The 21,380-nt window shown below is 31.7% G+C and overlaps 4 protein-coding genes across 4 annotated transcripts; 1 reads left to right on the top strand and 3 right to left on the bottom strand.

Annotated features, from left to right (window-relative positions):
* Positions 1–2,401: 2,401 nt before the first annotated feature.
* On the top strand, positions 2,402–3,810 carry LOC107765143 (uncharacterized protein At4g06744-like). Its single transcript, XM_016583750.2, has one exon. It carries the CDS (start codon positions 2,533–2,535, stop codon positions 3,808–3,810), a length of 1,278 nt encoding a protein of 425 aa, XP_016439236.1. The 5' UTR covers positions 2,402–2,532.
* A 327-nt stretch (positions 3,811–4,137) lies between these two features.
* LOC107765146 (uncharacterized) lies at positions 4,138–5,246 on the bottom strand. The gene is made up of 2 exons (XM_016583753.1): positions 5,016–5,246; positions 4,138–4,905 (listed from the first exon to the last, which is right to left on the bottom strand). Exons 1-2 carry the CDS (start codon positions 5,244–5,246, stop codon positions 4,138–4,140), a joined length of 999 nt encoding a protein of 332 aa, XP_016439239.1.
* Positions 5,247–5,615: 369 nt separating this feature from the next.
* On the bottom strand, positions 5,616–6,062 carry LOC142173580 (uncharacterized). The gene has a single exon (XM_075239201.1). The coding sequence runs from the start codon at positions 6,060–6,062 to the stop codon at positions 5,616–5,618; it is 447 nt and encodes a 148-aa protein (XP_075095302.1).
* A 9,118-nt stretch (positions 6,063–15,180) lies between these two features.
* Positions 15,181–16,694, bottom strand: LOC107765144 (protein IRREGULAR XYLEM 15). The gene has a single exon (XM_016583751.2). The coding sequence runs from the start codon at positions 16,336–16,338 to the stop codon at positions 15,388–15,390; it is 951 nt and encodes a 316-aa protein (XP_016439237.1). The 5' UTR covers positions 16,339–16,694; the 3' UTR covers positions 15,181–15,387.
* Positions 16,695–21,380: the final 4,686 nt, after the last annotated feature.

The raw sequence follows: 21,380 nt of genomic DNA, 5'->3' as shown, positions 1-21,380 counted from the left end.
CTTTTTTTGCTTTATTTATTCATTTATTTATTTATTTATTGCCTCTTAGCATTTCTCTGTTAACCTTTAAGTAGTATTTTATGAGAATCTTGATCATGTTGTAGAAAAAGAAAAATTGTTAAAGACTTGATGAAGAGTTTGAAAGTGGGCAGAATGTATTAATTTAGTATTTAATAAGATTGGGCTAACAAGAATAAAGGTTCAAATAAACTAACCTATTGGCCAATTTTCACTAATAACAAATCTGTCCATTTTTTTAATAAGTAACGGCTGGCCCAATGCCCAAGCTTGTTTAAAAAGGGCTAGCAGTTTTGATACTTAAATAGTTGGCTCATTCCCTTTTAAATCAATAGTTGTCCACTCTTTAAAATAACAAGTTAGCCCAACTTTTCATATTTTTATAATCTTAATAAAAAACAGAATTTTCTTTTATTAAAATAACTTTACAACTTAGTCTTCTTAATAATTAATTTAAACGCTAGGCAATTAGTAGGCGCGCTTTAACTTCACGGACTCATTTGCATAGCGTGATATTATTTTTATTAAATTAACTCAATAATCTCATCCCATATCCAATAGTTTTAGTTAATTTTTAATTTTATTAATTCCTATAATCGCGAATTCACTTGCGTAGCGTGATAGTAACTTTCAATAAATTTTAAAAAATAAAAAATAAAAAATATAATTTCTTCGAATGTAGTAATTTTTTCCAAAAGTAATAACGTACTAATAACCCTTGTCATGATTGCGGATTCGCTAGCGTAGCACAGTTATGACAAAATTAATAAAATTCGTCTCGGTCGCACATTCGCCTGTGTGGTGCGGTTAGGACAATTTAATATAATTCAAATCTTTCTTTAATAATTAAAAGCGGATAGGTGAAACATGGAAATCCAATAAAACACAGTTTGTCTAAAATTAATTCAAGCCAAATGTAGTCAATAAAGCGACCGTGGTAGAACCACGGGACTCGGGGAATGCCTTACATCTTCTCCCCGGTCAACAGAATTCCTTATCCGGACTTTATTTTCGCAGACCAATAATAAAAAAGTCAAACCTTCCTTTGACTAGGGATTCAAATAAAATATAGCTTGGAACACCAAAAATCAATTTCAAGTGGCGACTCTGAATAACAAAATAATCCCTATTTCAAAAATTGTCACTTTAATTGGAAAAACTCTTTAACCCAGCATCCACACAACACACCTTTATCTTTTGGGGGGTAAAAAAAGAGTGTGACAGATATGTAAATGTTACTAATGTTTAGGAGTTCAGGTCCACTACCTTCTTAAAAAAAAAGATTTTGGATTCACTATAATGGTTCTTCCTTCGGTTGTTCTGGTAATTGATTCATTGAACGAAAGTATTGTAGAAATAATATTTGATTGAAAGGTAAAAAATGGCGTTCAACGTTTTATATATAACAAATTTTTGTGATAGTTTATCAACACTTGAAAATTCTTTACCCTTTTCTCATTTTGTGGTTACAATATCAATTATCGAACTCATAGTTTTTCCATATTTGCTATGAAAACTATTTTCTGGTATAGTTTTTGGCAATGATAATGAATATTCAATTATATTGTATATACTGGCTTGCTCAAAGCTAGCTTATTAACTTAAAATGCCAATTTTTAAAATACCCAACGTGTACCAGTTATTGATAAAAGTAACTAGAGACAAAATTTATTAATTTTTGTATGCGTGTACATGGGATATTATGTCATAAGTGATTAATTTATAAAAATAACTAAACCGATGAACAAACTTAAATTGGCTGGAAGCATATTCCATGCAACTTGGATTTAATAAAAAAAGTTTAGTTGATTTAATATCCCAAGTATCAGAAAATTTTAGTTCAAATAAAGAAATGCTTAAGTTAAGAATTTGTGCTCCTTTAAATAATGAACGAGCTTCTTTTCTCTTCTGATAAATATGAATTGGCTAATAAGCTATTTTTCATAGCTTGCAACAACCAAATAAGAGATAAATCCTTCTTCCTATTGCTCCTTTTCATGTTTACTCAATAGTTGTACTAGATTATAGCTACGGTAATTGTAATTTGGCAAACTTTTGCAGTGTATGATAAAAGCTACTAGATCTAACATAAGCGTGGCATTTGACTTCTCACTGATTTTTGCAATGGAAATCCACATTCATCTACCTAATCACGATTGCTTTTGGTTTATGGCCAGAGAGGTGCGCCACTTTGAACATTTTTAAACCCCATTTAGCCACCATTCACAATAATTTTCTGAATCTCTTCTTTACTTTCCATTTTCCAATAAAGTTCTAACTACTTTTTTATATATCGAATGAAATATACACAATCCAATCTCTGCTCAATTGAATATTCTCGTTTTATTTTTATTTTTATTTTTATTAATTCCAAAAGCTCTCAAGGAAAACCATTTTAAGTCTCGGAGAATTGAAGAATAAATGGAACTCTCAATTCAAAGCTTCCAATTTCCCACTACAATGTGAAATTATGAGCCTCTATCTTTTCAAGACTTCACCTACCAAAAGGATATCATGAATCTTTATGCTATAAAAGAAAATGATCATCAACAATTTCTTCTCATCACATTCTTAGACCAAAAACATTTTTTCAGTTTCATGATGATCCTTTATTTCTTCATAATTTTTTCAATTTTGAGAAATTGCAGTAGCCAATTACTACCACCTTTACCAGCACCAAATTTAACCTTCTTAGACCAAAGACTTGCTTTAATATTCCCAATAATTCAAAATTTCAAAAGCACAATCACTCTTGATCCTTTAGGTGTCACTCAATCTTGGACAGGCCCTGATATCTGCAACTACAAAGGATTTTACTGTGATAATCCACCTTATAATACCTCAGCAATTTCTCTTGCTTCTATAGATTTCAATGGATTTCAACTCACTGCTCCCACTTTAGATGGATTTATCGATCAACTCCCTGATTTAGCAATATTCCATGCCAATAGCAACAATTTCTCGGGCATAATTTCTTCGAAAATTACTCAACTTCCATATCTCTACGAGCTCGATCTTAGTAACAACAAATTCATCGGTACATTCCCTTTGTCAATTCTCAATATCAAGACTCTAACTTTCTTAGATATTCGTTATAATCTCTTCACTGGAATAATCCCACCTCAGATTTTCACACAGAATCTTGATGCATTTTTTCTTAACAACAATAACTTCGTACAAAAACTTCCTGACAACCTTGGATCTACCTCTGCTCTTTATTTAACCTTAGCCAACAACAAATTCATTGGTCCAATTCCACGTAGCATTGGACAGGCTACAAATTTGTTGGAAATTTTGTTCTTGAACAACTTGCTCACTGGTTGTATTCCCTATGAACTAGGACTTCTAAAAAAAGCAACTGTGATTGACGTTGGATATAACATGTTAACTGGTCCATTGCCATGTTCTTTAGGGTGTTTGGAAAGTGTGGAGCAATTGAATTTTGCTGGAAATTTACTTTATGGACAAGTTCCTGAGGTGGTCTGTTCACTAACAAATTTGGTAAATTTTACTTTGTCAAATAACTATTTTACAAAAGTTGGGCCATTATGTAGGGAGTTGATCAAGAAGGGAATACTTAATGTTGAGAAAAATTGCATTTTTGGTCTTCCTAATCAGAGATCAATAGTGGAGTGTCTAATATTTCGGGGGCAAATTAAATTGTGTCCATTACAGAAGACTTACAGTGTGATACCTTGTAAAATTCCGAAATTTCGTCCCAATAGACCAGCTAGAACAGAAAGACATTTGATTTCGTACTCTGCTTTGTCAAAACATACCAAGTTGTATTGAAGCCTTTGTTTTAGTGTCTTTTTCTTTTTCTGAAAACTCAATATGTAAATCTCTTTTGAAAACTGAATAAGGAAAATAATATGTTATTAACGTAGCAGTTGTACCTTAATGCTAAGGGAATGGACCTTACAACCACAGGTGGTAATAAAATGTATATGGTACTCCACCCTTAACTAGAAGTCTAGAGTTCGAGCCAAGAGAATAAAAATCATTCTGATAGGGAACTCGACCAGTGGCGGACCCAGGATTTTTATCAAGTGGGTTCAAAATACGAAGAAGCAAATATATAAAGAGGTCAACAAAAAAATATATTAATAAAATATATTATTACAACTGTCCTCTACGAGTTTTCATTTCCTGAAACGTATTCATAATAGTCTCATCAGAAATGGTGTTAAATATTTTTCTTTCTACATAAGGTACCAAACAACCGCTCATGAATTCGTCATTCATTCGGTTTCGCAATTCACTCTTGATCAACTTCATCGCCGAAAAAGTTCTTTCAACGGTAGCAGTGGCAATCGGTAGAAGCAAAGCAAATTTCACAAGGCGAAACACAAATGGATAATTCAAATGCTTCTTTGTCTTAACTTGTGTTTCAGAAAGATCGGCAAGTCCTTGTAGATTTGAGAACCTTTCATCAACATCACGAATATCAACAATATAAGTTTCAAGCTGATTCTTGAGTGTAACCATTATATTCTCATCAAAATCATCAGGATATAATTCAGCCATCCTCAATATCTTATTTATGTCAAAACTGGAAAATGAGTCAACTGGATTTAAGCAAGCTACTCCAACAAGCAAGTTCGTTGTCACCTCATTAAAACGAGCATTGAGTTCTTGAACTTGCCAATCAATAATCTTAAAAAATATATCAACACGATAGTGATGTAAAATAGTATAATCAGCAACTTTACGTCGAGATCTTCCAGAGTTAACATAGAAGTCATCAAAGTTTGGTATCAAAATATTATACTTGACACAAAAGGCAGATACCTTATCAATAAGTGAATCCCATTCTTCTTCTCTTAACTTTTGCAACCGTCTATTTGCCACTTCAACAAGTAGAATAGCATTTGCAATATCTTGCTCCTTTTTTATAAGGATGTATTAAGCTCATTTGTGATCCCCAAAACATCTCTCATTAGGTGCAACATGAAAGCAACCTCAAATATTTGACAAGTGCTAAGATATCCCTTTGCCTTAGCTCTTTCTTCTAAAGTCCGGTCATCAACAACGATAGTATCAAGAACATCAATAATTGAGCCAAATATAGAAATAAAGTTCTTAAAAGATTTGTAGTGCGAACCCCAACGAGTATCTGCAGCTCTAGCAAGACCAAGTTCTTGATTCAAACCCCTACCAGTTTCAAGTTCACCCATGTCTAATGCCTCTTGAACTTTTTCTGCTTGAGATTTTTGAAGATCATCCATACGTTTAAAAGAACCTCCCACTATATTCAATACATTAGAAACCAACAATACAAGTTCTCCCACTTCAAGACACTTTTTGAATACCGCAACAAGAGTCAATTGAAGTTGGTGTACAAAACAATGAATGGAATAAGCAGATTTACTTTCTTGTTAAATCAAAGTTTTGAGGCCATGTAAATCTCCTTGCATGTTGCTTGATCCATCATAGCACTGTCCACGCACATAAGATAAACTCAAAGAATGTTGAGCAAGGTAATCAATAATTGCTTTCTTTAAACACAAAGCAGTAGTATTACGAACATGAACGATCCCACTAAAATGCTCCACCACAGATCCGCATCTATTAACATATCGCATGACAATAGCTAATTACTCTTTGCGTGATACATCACATGATTCATCAACTAGCAATGCAAAAAAGTATCCATTTAGATCGTCCATAATTGCTTTAACTGTTTCAATTTTACATGCAATGATAATGTCTTTCTGAATTTTATGAGAAGTCAACTGATCATTCTTTGGAGCCTTTTTCAACACAAGATCACGAATTTTATCGCACCTCTCTGCATACCATGAAAGAATCTCAAGAAAGTTACCCTTGTTTAATGATGATTCATCTTCACGATGTCTACGGAATGCCAATCCTTGATTCAATAGGAGTCTCACCACCTCAATTGAAGCCTTCAAGCGAATTTTGTATTCGAGCTTGGTTTGAGTGGATTGCCTATCAAATGAAGTTTGAATTGACTGTTTTTGTTTTAATAGATCTTCACATTTTCTTTTTGCCTGATTATGAATACTGCTCGACCCATGCATATCTAATATGTTCTTTTTGTGCCAGCTCTTAAATCTTAAACTTGAAAATACATCACCTCCACCTTGATGAATGCCTTCATCTTGAAATAAGTAACAATACAAACAGTAAGTTGCATCGTCAATCACACTATACTCCAACCAATTATGATATCCTTTAAACCATTTAGGATTGAAACGACGCTTTAAGCCCGAAAAATCTCTTTGAGGAAACTTATGATATCGGGGTTGGCAAGGACCTCTTCGGAGGTATTCTCTTCTAATCCCATCATGCTCATTTGGATGAAAGTCTCTAATGGGCAATCTCTCCTTTGGATTAGTCTTTAAAGAATCAAGATCTATTCTTTGTCTTTATTTTTTAGAGGATTAAGGTTGTTCTACTAATTGGTTCAAATTTTCTTCTACGGGAGTAACAATTAGAGAGGATGAACTTGATTGTGGCAACTTGAAAGATACCGGAGGATAAAATCTCTTCATTGTAACATAAACTGGATTACCAAATTAGAATTCGAATTAAAAGAATAATTTAATTAAACTTAAATTTAAACTAATATTTATTCATTCTTCACCAATAATTTAATTTTATTTTATTTTACATATCATTATATTATAAAACAGTTAGATGAGATTTTAATCATCATTAAATAGTTTTGGACCACAACTTTGAAAGTTCAAAATGTCTTTACAAGAGTTATTGTTTTCATCATAATTTTTCTTGAAGCAACAAAGAGAACAAATAAAAAAATCAGCAATATAAATTTTAGTGATGGGCAAGTATTTTAAAGCAGATTATTTATATCATGGAATAATTGAGTTAATTGAAAGGAACACCTATATAATGCAGTTAGCCAAACACATATACATAATACACTCATGCACTTAGAAAATAAAATTAATCTGAATCCAATGTGTTATAGTCAATTAGTCATCCCTAAATCACTTAATGATAATTGAAAGATAGACCTAATTTATATGTACAAGAAAAAAAATTAGAAATCAGAGAGAAACCTGATGGTGAGAGGCTAATGGCAGGAGACAGTTATGGAAGGAAGCAATATGACCTTGAAATTGAACTAAAAGATTCAAGAGAGAGAGAGAGAGAGAGAGACAACAAGCATTTTTTATGAAATATGAGAAATAGAGAAGGGTTTCGAAATTGGGGTTGTTAGTTTGGGAATGGGATAATTCTGACTGGTTTCGAACTCAATACCTTGAGGAAAATTTGAACCCACTTTGCCAACAGGCTATTCGTCATCAATGTTTTAAGCGGGGTCAAAATAATTTTTATACATAAAACGTTCTTAGAAATATAAAATATACTTATATATACAGTGTTATTTTTTAACGAAGCGGATTCATTTAAACCCTCTTGTCCCTACGTGGGTCCGCCCCTGAACTCGACTGCGCATTAATTAGGGTCTCAAGCGGGTACTAGAAACTTAATGAAAACCCATTTAAAAAAATAATCAGGGGACCTTGTGCGTTTTTCGGTTAGAAGAGATACAACCACATGATTTTGGCGTGCTATGGTAAGTGCTTGTTGGTGGACACTAAATATATTGTTTATGTACCCTAATTAGGTATACTTTTTTTCAATAGTATTTGCAAGAAAGTGCACTTCTAAGAATTTTCACAATACTTTCTTTCTCATAATTTTCTTTGAACCATCAACCAGTTAGACGGTGGTAGAGGTGTTTACCACTAATCCGTCCTCACTCCTCTTAACCAAGCACTTCATTCATTGTTCCATTTGGTAAATTAGTAGACGTATTTTTGTGTAAACTTCTGAGTTAACCTCAAACAATAAACACTACATTTTTTCTTATTAACAATTTGTCTTTTGAAATGGAATCTAAATAAAATTAACTAGTTCTAAATGCTTTGAGCTTATGCAAAAATATAAAGAATCTTTCTCAAATCTCCACAAACTGAGAACATTTTCACCAACTATTTAGAGAAGTATTAATTATTTCTTGCTTAATCACTTTGCTTATTTTTCAAAGCACAGCGCACTCCCAAATGATCGTTTATATATCTAGTTTGTGATTGTTACATGGCAAGTGACAATTATTTGTACTCAAGGTAGTTGGACTTCATTGCAAGCCACACGAAGTAGGCGGCATTATTGTGTAAAGCTCCTTCACTACATACGAAAAGTCGTATTATGTGGAGCAGATTCTTTAAAAAAGCTGTTTAGAAAGTGAAAAACAAGTGATATTTGGTGTAATGCTCCAAAATACAAAGGAATATGACTCCAATTATGTAGGTTTCAAGAGCTGTGTGACTGATTCTTTAAGCTGGTATTTATACCAAGTTTGTAAAAATTGAGTTTTCAAACTCAATCTTTTTAATTTTCGCCAACTACAAGTCAATGTCATTTTAAACCATACCTCTACTAGCCAGTTTCATTTTTGTTTTCCCTCGCCGATTTATTTGGAGGATCTATAGTGTTTTCACACTTCTCCTCCAGCGTGACTCGAACCTAAAATCTAACTGAAGGATTGCATATAGATGTTCATAACACGCAGCGGAAGACAATAACAATCCTAGGCAGATCTTTTCGTGTTTAAAATTTATTTACATGTCAAAGATCGGATCTAAGACGTACCTGGTGAAGAGAGCCACGTTTTAGAATTTTCTTCGATAGTGCGAAGACTCTATGCATATTCACACCGAGACCGATCCTTACTATCAACCCTTTGATCAATGAAACACACGAACAAATTAAATAAAATACCGTGCTAAAATTTTTTCTCAAAAACCTTCAGTGTAGTAGTAATCGACAAGAAACTATTTTCTTTTCAAAACCGTTTCTCGGCTTTTGGCTTTTTTTGAAGACAATCTTTACTGCTTTTGGTTGAATGATATCCATATATATCATTAACCATAGCCTTCTTTCCTTTTAGGCAGGGTTGAACAAATAAAATCGACAAATCACACCAAATCGATAATTCGAGTCAAATCGAGAAAAAAAAATCCGACTATGGTTTGCTTTGACTTGGTTTGGTATTAGGAAAAAAAATCCGACCATAATTGGTTTGGTTAAGTTTTACCTAAAAAATTCAAACCGACACCAAACCAATCCGGCATTACATATATACAAGTTTTAAAAATATTTTATACATAAAAATAATTATTGTAATGTAATCTATAAATAAGTTTTAAACTTTTTCATAGTACTCTCTTTTAATGTATTATTTCAAGTTTGGACTTAGAACTTTTGAATGATCAAATATGTTTTATAGCCCATAAAAGTTAGTGACTCAAATGAAGTCCAAAGCAAAATCAAATCAATAAAAATACTAAAAAAAAAAATTCAATTCAACACTAGGAATGATAATAGTATTGGATATTTATTTTCTTAGTTTTCATTACTTTAGGTAGTGAAAAATGCATTACTTACTTTGAATATCATTTAGTCACGTAATTAATACTCAGTTCTTATTAGTCATACTTATTTTAACATGATTTAGTACTTTTAGAATATGTTTATTTTTATTATGGCTTATTAATTAGCAATATTTATTTTATGCAATTTGTTGGGTATTTTAGTATAATCATGACTCTTCTCACATTATTTTGTATTATTTTATTGGGTAACATCTTATATAGTTTTATCCTACTAGGACCTAAGAAATATTAGAGCATAAATTATAAATTTTATGCTATGAAGATTTTGCCGGAAAAAATCCGAAAAACCGAGATTAAAAAATTCGATTTTTGTTGGTTTGGTTTGGTTTATAGATTTAAAAATCCGAAATAATTGGTTTGATTTGATAATTGAAAAATTCGAATCAACCCGACTTATGTACGCCGTTACTTTTCGGTTAAGGAAAAGGCCAATGACGGTGAGTTGAGCCCAAAGTTCTTAAAATTGGACTTGTACAATTTTCTTATAAAAATGCAAACCCCATTCCTAATGGGAATTAGATGAAAGCCACGTCCAACATATATACTTATCTTAGATAATAATTCACCAAGAGATATAATCATATAATTCAATATATTATTCTAAATAGTAAAATCCAATTTGCTTATAATATTAATTAAATTTTCTGTGCTAAAAAAAATATAATAATATTTCATCCGGATTAATAACTAAATTTATTTGACTAATTAAATTCTTTAATTTAATTATCAAATAATAAAGTAAATTAAGTCGGTAGTGTGCGACCTCATAGGTTCAATATTAAGCCGAAAGTAAATTAATCAGATCAATATACTAATCAAGGGTGGCGTCTAGCAATACTCCTTAACGACCGGATAGCATGAAGTATAAAATTTATCTCAAAAAACCGTAGAAGAATAATGTAGTATTTTCTTTTGTCCTTATAGTTGTGAGTCATCCTAGGATATGGTTTAACTGTCAAATCCTAATAGGCGACCAATTATGTGTTCATCTCAAATATAATCGACCGTTGAATGACCTAAGAAACTCTTTTCTTCTTTCATTCAATCGCTCTGGCCAAGGTCTTAATTTGGTCGTTTATAATTCATGACAACATGGAGCTTAAACTTATTACCAAGAGTTGACAGATTCCATCTCGATCAATCACTAATTCTACAAGTATTTAATCATACCCAATATCCTTTCAACTATCTCCCTAGGGCCATAGGTGTCTAGTATCAAAGTACAATAAATAACTTGTCAATTATTATGACGATCTCAGGTCAAAAGAAACTCTTACATCATATTTTTCAAGAGAATATCCTATTGATAGTTTATGGTAATTCTAACCATTAGGAATCGTCCAACGAGTCGGTTCAATGATCATATTTCTATATGCATCATCTATCTGTCTGATATAGTTAATGAGATCAGCTAATCTTTATCCAATAAAGACGGTCACATAAATATTGATCTAACCGGATTACTAATATCCAAATTAATAATCATATGATCAAGAACAAATGTAGATTAAATTATAAGAAGAAATTTCACTCTCATTATCATGATCTCCATCACAATATCAAGTCTCAAAATTTAATCAATGACCTTATCAAATTAATCAAGCAATTAATAATAATGATAAAAGAATATTAAATGGCATATATATTTTATATGAAATAGCGTTCATAAAAATATGTTCAAATCGTCAAATATGATATTAGATATATGATATATCTACTATATTCTAACACTAACGATCGTGGGTAGAGATAATTTACCAACAACTGAGCAAGTCTCATTTGTGGCAAGTGTCATTTGGAACAACATAGAATGGGGCACCAGTTTTGAACCGTTTTAGCCACGGGGCAACAACTTCGGATGCCTCACACTATTGCAATCTTAATGAAAACCTGCTTAAGCAACTCAAAGGCTTGACGGTCTAAATGTGGATGAAAAAACTCAGGGACCAGCTCAGTGAAAACTAACCTCGCATTCCATGTGAATGTGACTTCGATTAGATCTGACAATCTCATTAGTGTAAAATGTGCACAATAAGACTTCGATTAGACCTGACCTTCTCATTAGTGTAAAATGTGCACAATAACCATGGTAGAGGAAAAATAAATTGTTGGGTTTAAGCTTGTAATAGCTTAAAATAGAGTGAATGAAAAATTGAGGGGAAAATAAAATATTTTATTTTCTATCTTTGACAAAGGGACATTGTCCCATATTGGAGGAGGAAAAGAGTTTTGATGGGTATATATACAATTGCACTTCTTCTAGCTTCTAAAGAGTTAGAGAAGAAGGTAAGTCTCGCGTCGTCGTTGTTTCTCAGCTCAGATTCGGATTCAGTCAAATGATTGATAGATTAATTTTTTGGACCAAATTTATTTGTTAATCTTAAGATTAACAACTACTAACATAGTTCTTGGGGAGAAAATAATCTTAAACCTCGGATACTAGGATGGGATTAAGTTTCTTAAGAAAATACTATGAATTCAGTGGGCTCGAATTAATTTTCTGTTTCTTCTACATTTCTTGTTTTACGTTGCTAATGTTTTTTAATATATAATTTCGAATACATATTACTAACAAAAACATGGTAGAGTAATGATTATCAATATCCTATCTGGAGTTATTCAATATTTCAAGTGGTTACACCTATTAAACAATTATGTTTCAGCAAGTAGTTAAATAAGCAAGGTGTATGAATATTAATGAATTTATGGGCATATGTGGAATCGCCACCCATCGTTCTTGGGGTTTGATGTCACAGCCTTGCTTGATTAATTTTCTACCTTATAAAACATCACTCCTTTGTCATTGTGGACTCTTTGGGGTTCGGCCAGGGGTGTCAACAGTTCGGTTCTGCCGGTTATTTTATAAAATTTGTACCATATTAATTTTTCAGTTATTCTATTATATATAACCAAAATAAGACTTTTTAAAACCGTCCCAATCATGTCAGTTTCTCTTCGGTATCGGTACGGTTCGGTTAATTTTCGGTATTTTTTAAAATATCATGTAAAATTCACCAGTAGAAGTAGAATGCAATAACATACGTTCTTTTATAGGACTTAGAAAAACTCTCTAGATATTTTTACTGTTTAAAGGGTGATGAATTAAAAAAAATGAAGGATGGCTAGATTATAGATCCATCAACTATTCTACAACAACGTAAAAGAAACCAAGTAAAGGCAAAGAAAATATAAATCACACGAGTGAAAAGATATTAACCAAGCTGGGACTCAAGAATAAAGTCTATAGAAGATTAAATATTCAAAAAGATAAATCTAAATTATATGAAATGAAATATATTCAATACATTGTAGTTTGCTACCATTATCGCTAGAATACTTTGTGTCTTGCTAATAAAGATATTTGAAATAACTTAGTTTAAGTAGATGTAGCATAATAGGTTTTAGGAATTAGTATTTTGAGTTTAATTATATCTTGTTTGGATGGTTGTTACCCATTGTATTGTATCATATTATTACTTTAAATACGATGTTTGTTTTGATTGTTACTTAAATTTTATTGTATCGTATAGTTAAATTCGTCGTTACATAACGACGAAATGTGCTACTTTATGTATCGACCGATTTGGTGTGGTCGCGTCATTACCTTGTCTTTTTCTATCAATCTCACCCTTCATTATTATTAAATAATTTTATTTTATCATTTACCCTACCTTTTTATATAATAATTTTACCATGTATCATATTTTTTCTTTATAATATTGCAAGTTTATTCTTCATATTGCTGGCGTGATATCATGAAACGATGGCAAACAACACAATTTATCCAAACATTGTATTTATCAAACGATATAGTACAATACAATACAGTACGATACGATATATTATGAAACGATACGTAACAATCATCCAAACAAGCTGTTACTTGTTGGCTTGTAATAGTTTTCATAATTCCAAGGCCCAAAGAAAAATTTAATGCGTTATTATTTTTAAACTTACTAGATAAATATATTTTTCACATGTAAAATTTATTCGGTACGGTTCGATTTATTTTTATAAAATAATATACCTACTCTAATTATCGGTGCGGTTATAGATTTATATAAAATTTACAGTTTCTTAAAAAGAAATCTAAAAATCGATTCAGTTCGATACGATTCGGTTAGTTTAGTCGGTTTTCGAACCCCTGCTTCCCACCGTCGCATTCCAAGCCTAAATTCTAAAACAATTGGTTCCAATTCTTTTGGTCCATAATTGTAATGTACTATACCAGAGGGGGACAACACATTAACAAAGAAAGTCATATTTCGAACTACAGTATCAATAATGGAAGCATAAATAACTTCTTCTTCACTACTCTCTAAGTGGTCTTCCTTGCTCCCCTGTTTATTGTATCTGCAAAATTGTAGGAAAAACTGCATTGTACAACCGTTCTAAAAAAAATAGCTAGAAAAATAAATATTTTTTTATATTAACATATAATATATAAAAAATAAATATCTTTGATACATAATCAGTATATAATATTTGTACATTGGCTATCAAATATAATGATTTTGGCTGACCGGACAATTGTGTAACTTCCATAATTGTAGTAATAGCAAATGTGATATGTGGACCGTTGGGTTAATTATTAGGTGGGCCAACAAGTTAGGAAATAGAACAAATTATGGATTATCACAGGCCCAATACAAATGAAGAAGGGGCCGAATCTTCTCCGTGCAGATTCTTTGTTGTTGATGAAATGACGTGGTAATCCATTTTAAGGGTCAGACTGCAGTGCTTTACCTCACCGACACGTTTACGGCAGTAAAGCCCGTTTAGCGTTTAAGACTTTTGTCACGTGACGCACGTGATCCGCTATAAAAGAAGAATTAGCCCGTGGGCCTGCTGTAGGCCCACTGTTATTCTGGACTGACGCCCACGTGAATTCCGCTGACACTTTTATTATCTCACGCACTCTTAGACTTCATTATCCACACGCATCGCACAATCTGATTTGGGTTAGAATAACGTTTGCTCCATGCGCGTGGTCATCTTTTAAGAATTTAGAGCAATTAAAACTCAGTTCAAATATTCGAAATTCAATCACCGACGCGTCATCCAAAGTTCAAACACAAGTGTCCACTCCTGGTTTCATTTCAAGCCATACCTAAATTCAAAATTAGATTTTTGGATTACACTGTTTTAAATTTTTAATCTAAAAATCTCATAATTTTGCATATGTTATCTCTTTAAAATATTTGGTCAACTTTGAAAGGAGAGGTGTTTATGACTGAATCAACTTCGTAAAAAAGGCACTAACAACACTGTTCATGTCCTAATTATGTGTTTCATTTGATTTGGACACCATTAATAATTAATATTAAAAACTTTAAATGAAATCCGTTCCGAAATGTAGATAAAATTTATCTGAATATTGGGGAACAATCCCAAATCCCTTTTTGGGATTAACAATAAAAACCCTAAACAACTGACATTACGATGCGTAATCCAAACATCAAACATATAAGACTTGGTAAAAAAATTCTAAAATAAAAGGTAACAAAATCTTACACATGAGCTACAAAAGGGTAAATAACAAGAAATTACGTTATGAACAAGTTGAAGCAATCTTTTGGCTAAAACAAGAAAATAATTTTGAGTTGTGTCACTCATTAGAGAAATTGGGATTACTAGCTAATAGCCAAAATTTCCATAAAAATTTCGTTCAACAAGAAAATAGCTAGTGTCATTTCCAGCAAAAATTCCACAAAGTTCGTTAAATTCATAGTATTACAAATATTAAGAAGAAGACAGCTAAAATTTGCAAAGCAATACTTGGGTTCACCAATGCTTTAGGTTCTAAAATATTTCACACTTGGAACCTATGAAATATTACACATTACTTATAAGTCATATCTATAAACGTGATATAATAAAAAAAGAAAATAATATCTTCTTTGAGATTTTTGTTCTCTCAAACACTTGAAGAAGATGATGATTTTGAAGGAGATGAAGAAGGATCAAAATTTGAACAAAATTCAAACCTATTAGCCTCCATTTTGTCCACAATAAAATGCCCCAACAATTCCTTCGTTTCAACCAAATTCTCACCGCATAAAAACTCTTCACTGCAAATTCTCTCAACTTCTCTATCAATTTCGTGAACAAACACGTGCGTTTTACTTACACTACCTTTCTTGCTCCGAGCTAATACACCGGCGGTGTATATCGCCGTCATCCTTCCCGGCGCCGACGAGGAAAACCCACGTGGCCCATCTATTAAAATCACGTCCCACGCCACATCGTATATGTGATTTGGCAAGTCATTTATGCCCAATTTGCAATCAGAAAATAAAAGATTCTGTACGGGCCTACACTCGCCTTTGAGCTGATCTTTTGTGTAATCCAACAAATCGTGCAATTCACTCACTTTTGTCGTGAACTGAACATCGTAAGCTTCGATCCCCGGGTGTTTTTCTTCTAATTTAGAGACCAAATAAGCACTTTCGTCGACAAAAACAGTGCGCCCGTTGTGGTTGAGTGAATGCCAGAGAAGGGTTTCGTGTGTGAGTCCAAAAACGAGGAAATTACAAGGTTTTTTGCATCGGCGGAGAACATCTGCAATTGTGTTCAGCTCCACCGGTGACATGCGAGAAGAGACGGTAGAAGAGTTGACAGAAGCATAATGAAGGAGCGCGTCGAATACAGCTGCCGGTAACGGAGAGTTAACGGCGGATGTAACGGAGCTGGTTTTGGAACTGGGTAATGTTTCCTTAGCGGTGAAGAAAGTAAGTGCAAAAGCGAAAGTGAAAAAGGAAAGGAAAACGAGAAACCAAATGCGAGGAGAAGCAGTGATTCCTGTTCCTGATCCTTGTTTGTGAAGAGAAGGGTGAAAAACTATAAGCTTAGCACTATTTGCCTTCATTATCGAGTCTCTGTTTTTTCAGATTTCTGTTTCGGTGATTTCTTCACATGGAAAGAGAGAAGGAGACAGAGAAATTGCGGAGCGATTTGAGAAAAAGACCACGACGACACGAGTAACTAGGTTTCTGTACTATGAGTCTTTTCTATGACTGAGATTTCTCTACTTTTTTTGGAGCTTTTCCTTTCTTCCTTTTTCTTTTTTAAAAAATTGAATTTGAAATAATAAGAGAATGATGTGAGATTGAGTGTTGGAATTTGGAAAGCTATATAAAATTGAAAATGGAGTTATTGGGAAGTAGTAGTAAGTAGGGGGATAGGGGGAGGGGATTTCGTTGTTGTTTGGCGAGCCGGCAAGATATACCAGAATATTATGGCGCTTAAATAAGGAGGGACTTGGAAGGTTAGCTTTTCTTTCCTTTTAATTCTGTAATTAAGTGCTCTCCGTCCGTCTCAAATTATTTATCATGATTCTAACTCAAATTATTTACTATTTTAAAATTTTAAGACAATATTTTTATTCATTAATTTTATTATTTTATTTTTAATAGTAATTGTTCTCAAAAACTACAAATACCTCAATTAAGAAAGGATATTATGATTGTTCAAATACCAATAAAACATAAATAAAGATGAAATAGTCAAAATTTTCATCTAATTAATATTTTATTAAGGGCGTGTAAAAAAGAGAAACACGATAAATAATTTAATACGGAGGAAGTATCGGAGAAGTGAGGGGAAAAAGATAACAAAAATCGATTCACATTTTTGCTGGAAATGACTAGTAGTAATACATTGATGGTAATTCTAGGTCTAATTTGGAAATTCATTAGATAATTCTTTTTTCGAGAATTAACAGAGTAGGAGAAGAATTAGAATTTGTTAAGTGTGTTTGGAAATCCATAATAACCTTGTTGTTGGGCGCCTAAATTATAATTACCGTTGGGTTTAAATAAGGTATTAAATACGTAACCTGTATTGGGTCATCCTGTAATTAAAAGTCTGGTCACAATAACAAAAGGATGTAAGGATATTAAATAAGCAAAACATGGACCATAATTTATTTCTTTAACGGTAATAATCCTCATGAAATGCTAATCCTTTTGTTAGATTTTCAAATATATTAAAATAGGCTGGGGGGAAATGAAAATCTCTACTTCATTTACCGTATAATATTCTCATCATTTTTCATTTTGGTAAATCTGACTGTTTCTTAACAAAAACTAATTCACCTTTCCATAAAACGTGTGTATATTTACATCTGAAGTACCGCAACTTGTAATTTTTCTCATTTCACAATCGTACAATAAATGTTTTGGTCAAATGTCACCTTTTCTTTAAACTCTGGGAAAGAGAAAAAGACAACAATTTTATTATTGAAAGAGCATAATTTAAACAAGGGAACTATTTTAAATCAAGGTACACTAATCGCTACATTCACTAATGTCATTAAGCTAAAAATCACGTTCGTGCAATGATAGATTAAGTGAATTTTATCTCTCCATCATAATTTAAGATGTGTTTTGTTAGTTTGGTAATTAATAATTGTTGTAGTATAATTTACATCCTTTTGATGCCCTTATAAAATTCACTGTATATACAATAAAACCTTATAACATTACATCTCCTCTATCTATTGCGACAATAATGCATGATAATTTAACAATTTTTCACATAGGAATACCAACAAAGTTTGATGTTGACACATAGTTAAAAATTTCCCTTACATGATATTGATACATAGTTACTGTCTCTGTTCTGTTAGAACTTCAAATATTCTAACATAAATTCATTTTTATTATAGTACCCAAAATGCACAAGCACCTCAGCTGAAACATAAATTTTCTCTGCAGGTGAAAGTCAATAGTAATTACCACAACAATAATTCAATGTGGGGCTAGATAATGTACTTGTTCGAAATTGAACATGATTTCTGCTTTGTTGGTTAGAATTACATCATTTTCCTTGTTCATATATGTAGTGAATAGTGAATCTCCATAACCATAAATATGGTCAGAACAAACTTCAGAAGTTCGACTACTACTCTCCTAACCAGTGAGGTGCAAATTTATGACTGGGAAGTGTGTCTCCACATATTTAGAGATAGGGGTGGGTGTAGTTGAGTAACTTCAGATTTTTTTTTCATATTATCAAGGTTGCACCATTGCTATATATAATAGTAACGAGTGCAGATATATATATATATAGCAATGTTTGGTCAAACAGTAAAAATCTGTTTATTTTGAGAAATATTTTTTTCAAAAATATTTTTGGCAAGAAATAATTTGTGTTTGGCTAATTAATTTAAAAAATACTTCTGAGCATCAATTAGTATTTGGCCAAACTTTTAAAAATTATTTCTAAGTATATTTTTCTCAAAAGTGCTCATCAAAAAAATATTTTTTGAGAAAAGCTATTTTTTTCTGCTTCTTGGCCAAACAGGCTAATATTCTGCAATCATTGATTTATACTCTCTCCGTTGAATTTTAGTTATCCATTTTTAACTTTGCACTCCATTAAGAAAAAATAAATAAAGTACGTATTTTATAATTTTACCCATAATAATGATAGCATTTTCAAAAGTATTTGGGAAATGATTTTAGATCTACCTTTGTTTGAAGATTTCTTCATATTGTAGTTTTAAGGCAAAAGAAACAAAGGAAGTTAATATATTTTTTCTTCTACATTTAAGCTAGTAAGTTAGTTTTTTCTCATGCAATTAAAAATAGAATACGTGTATACACACACACACATATATATATATATATATATATATATATATATATATATTAGCAAAAAAGAGATTGTACATATACCTGATGGAAGAATCCGATGATTAATAATTCATAACTCGAACCGTGTTATGAATGAAAACAGACTCTAGAGGATACGAGCTAGAAATTAGCAAATTATGTTTATGTATGAGTCGCTAGCTAGGAACATGTGAAACATGAAGCCTTAATTTAAGAAATTTTATTGTTATTCATAGTTTCTCACCTATATTTATATCAATCCTTCCCTCCTTATTCTCTAACTGTTGTATCACAAATTCGAATAATCTGCTTAGTACTATTCTTCAGTTAGAATATTTCTTACCCGTTTTAAAAATTAGAATGTATTGAAGCACAAAAAGGGAATGAAAGAGATAAAGAATTGAAGCTAAAGTAATAATGAAATTAAAGACTTAAAGCGCGATAATCCATGCTTATTATAATTTCATTTCATAGTCAAAAAGGAAAGGAGGAAGAAAGTGAAAGGTTGTTCGTGAAATGACAACATACCGCTCCGCACTTAACGCCTATTTGCAGCTCTGGTCGTTAATTAGCATGTTTACTCATCAATTAACTTCAAATTGCAGCTTTTGCGTAATATTCTCAATCCATTAGCATGTGGTTTTGTGACGAGTGGATAAGCTTTACCAATTTTCAATTTCCATGCCTTGTTGCTATAATTATGTGCTTGACTCCAACTTGAAAAATCAAATCTTTTGCCATAGACTAGATAACAAACAAATATCATGCCTCTTTTTGTGGAAAAGGACTGTTTAATTGGGGTGTGTTTGATACAAAGTAAAATGTTTTAATGAAAAATGAGTGGTTTTATCACTTACATTTTTTTGTTTGGTTGATGAGTAAAAGCTTTTTTTCGGAATTTTTTTTTAGTATTTGGTTAGAGAGTATAATTTTCTTTTTTGAAAAATAATTTTTATGTCACTCAAAAATATTTTCTAGTATTTAGTTAGAGAGTATTTAATTTTTTTGTTGGGAAAATATATTTTTTTATGTCACTCTCCTCACCCCCTTCCTCAGTCCCTATGTTTCTTGTACTTTCTTTTAAAAATTCATATAAAACCAAAGGAACTAATGTGTTGTTTTACTTTTTAATTCAAAAACAACGTTGAAATTTGTGTTCCATAACTAAAAAAAAAATACTCTTTTTTTGGTTGAAAAAATAGTACTATTTTTACAACATTAAAATAAAGTACTCATTTTGTTGAAATTAAAAAGAAAAATTTTTTTACTACATCATTTTGTTTAAATGAAAGAAAATATTTTTTTCTACATCATGACAAGAAAGTATTTTTTTTGTTAAAATAAAAAAAACTTTTTTATAACGTGAAAAGAAAATACTCATTTGTTGAAATAAAAAAAAATATTCTATCTGTAACATGAAAAGAAAGTACTACTAATAATATTTCTATTTAGGGTAGGGTGGGTTGGGATTGGGTGAGGGTGTGGGGTGGGGTGGTGAGGGTTGGTGGGGATTGGAATGGGAGGAAGATTGGAAAAGAGTTTTGAAAAATATTTTTTTTTTCTATTAATATGAAAAATATTTTCCTCTAATTGGAGGAAAATGAATGAATTGATGGAGAAAATATTTTCCAAAATATTTAAGTCAACCAAACATGAAAAAATTAAAAAATATTTCCTTCCTACCAAACACACCCTTGGTCTATGAGAATTCTCCTCAAATGACGGAAAAGAAATGGAGGCAAATTTGTTTTGAGGCTATTAGGAGTCGTTTGGTAATTGAGTTATTTATGTATTAAAACTAACATAGCTAATACAATATTTGATAGTTTTTAGTTACTTTATTTAAAATTCAGCAAACCAAGTAGTTAAGTATGGTGCTTGGCTATCATTTTATAATCCCACATAAATAAAATAAGCATAAGCTATGAGTCAATTTATGTATTTTTTATTTGGTAGAAGATAGAATAACTATATCCAAAATAACTAATAATAACACTAAGTTACTAGCTAGAAATATTATAATATACAGCTGAAGGATGTTTAATGCCACAACCTTATCAATGGTAGTAGTTTGGTCCTATTCACGGCTTCTATTGGTATAATTATTTTAACGAAATGAGAATAAAATATTATACTCATCAGAATGCATGCTTCCTAAGTTCCTATTATTGATAGCTTTTTCCAGAGCTTGCTTGAGCGTATTTATATCATTGTAAACATGACTAGCATACGTGGCTTTAGGATACTACTTTCTAACAAATATTGATGACGAATCTTGCTTTTATATGGCCAA

Source organism: Nicotiana tabacum, chromosome 19, assembly GCF_000715075.1.
Source record: "Nicotiana tabacum cultivar K326 chromosome 19, ASM71507v2, whole genome shotgun sequence".
NCBI classification, from domain to species: domain Eukaryota; kingdom Viridiplantae; phylum Streptophyta; class Magnoliopsida; order Solanales; family Solanaceae; genus Nicotiana; species Nicotiana tabacum.
This window is presented reverse-complemented; position numbering and strand designations above follow the sequence as displayed.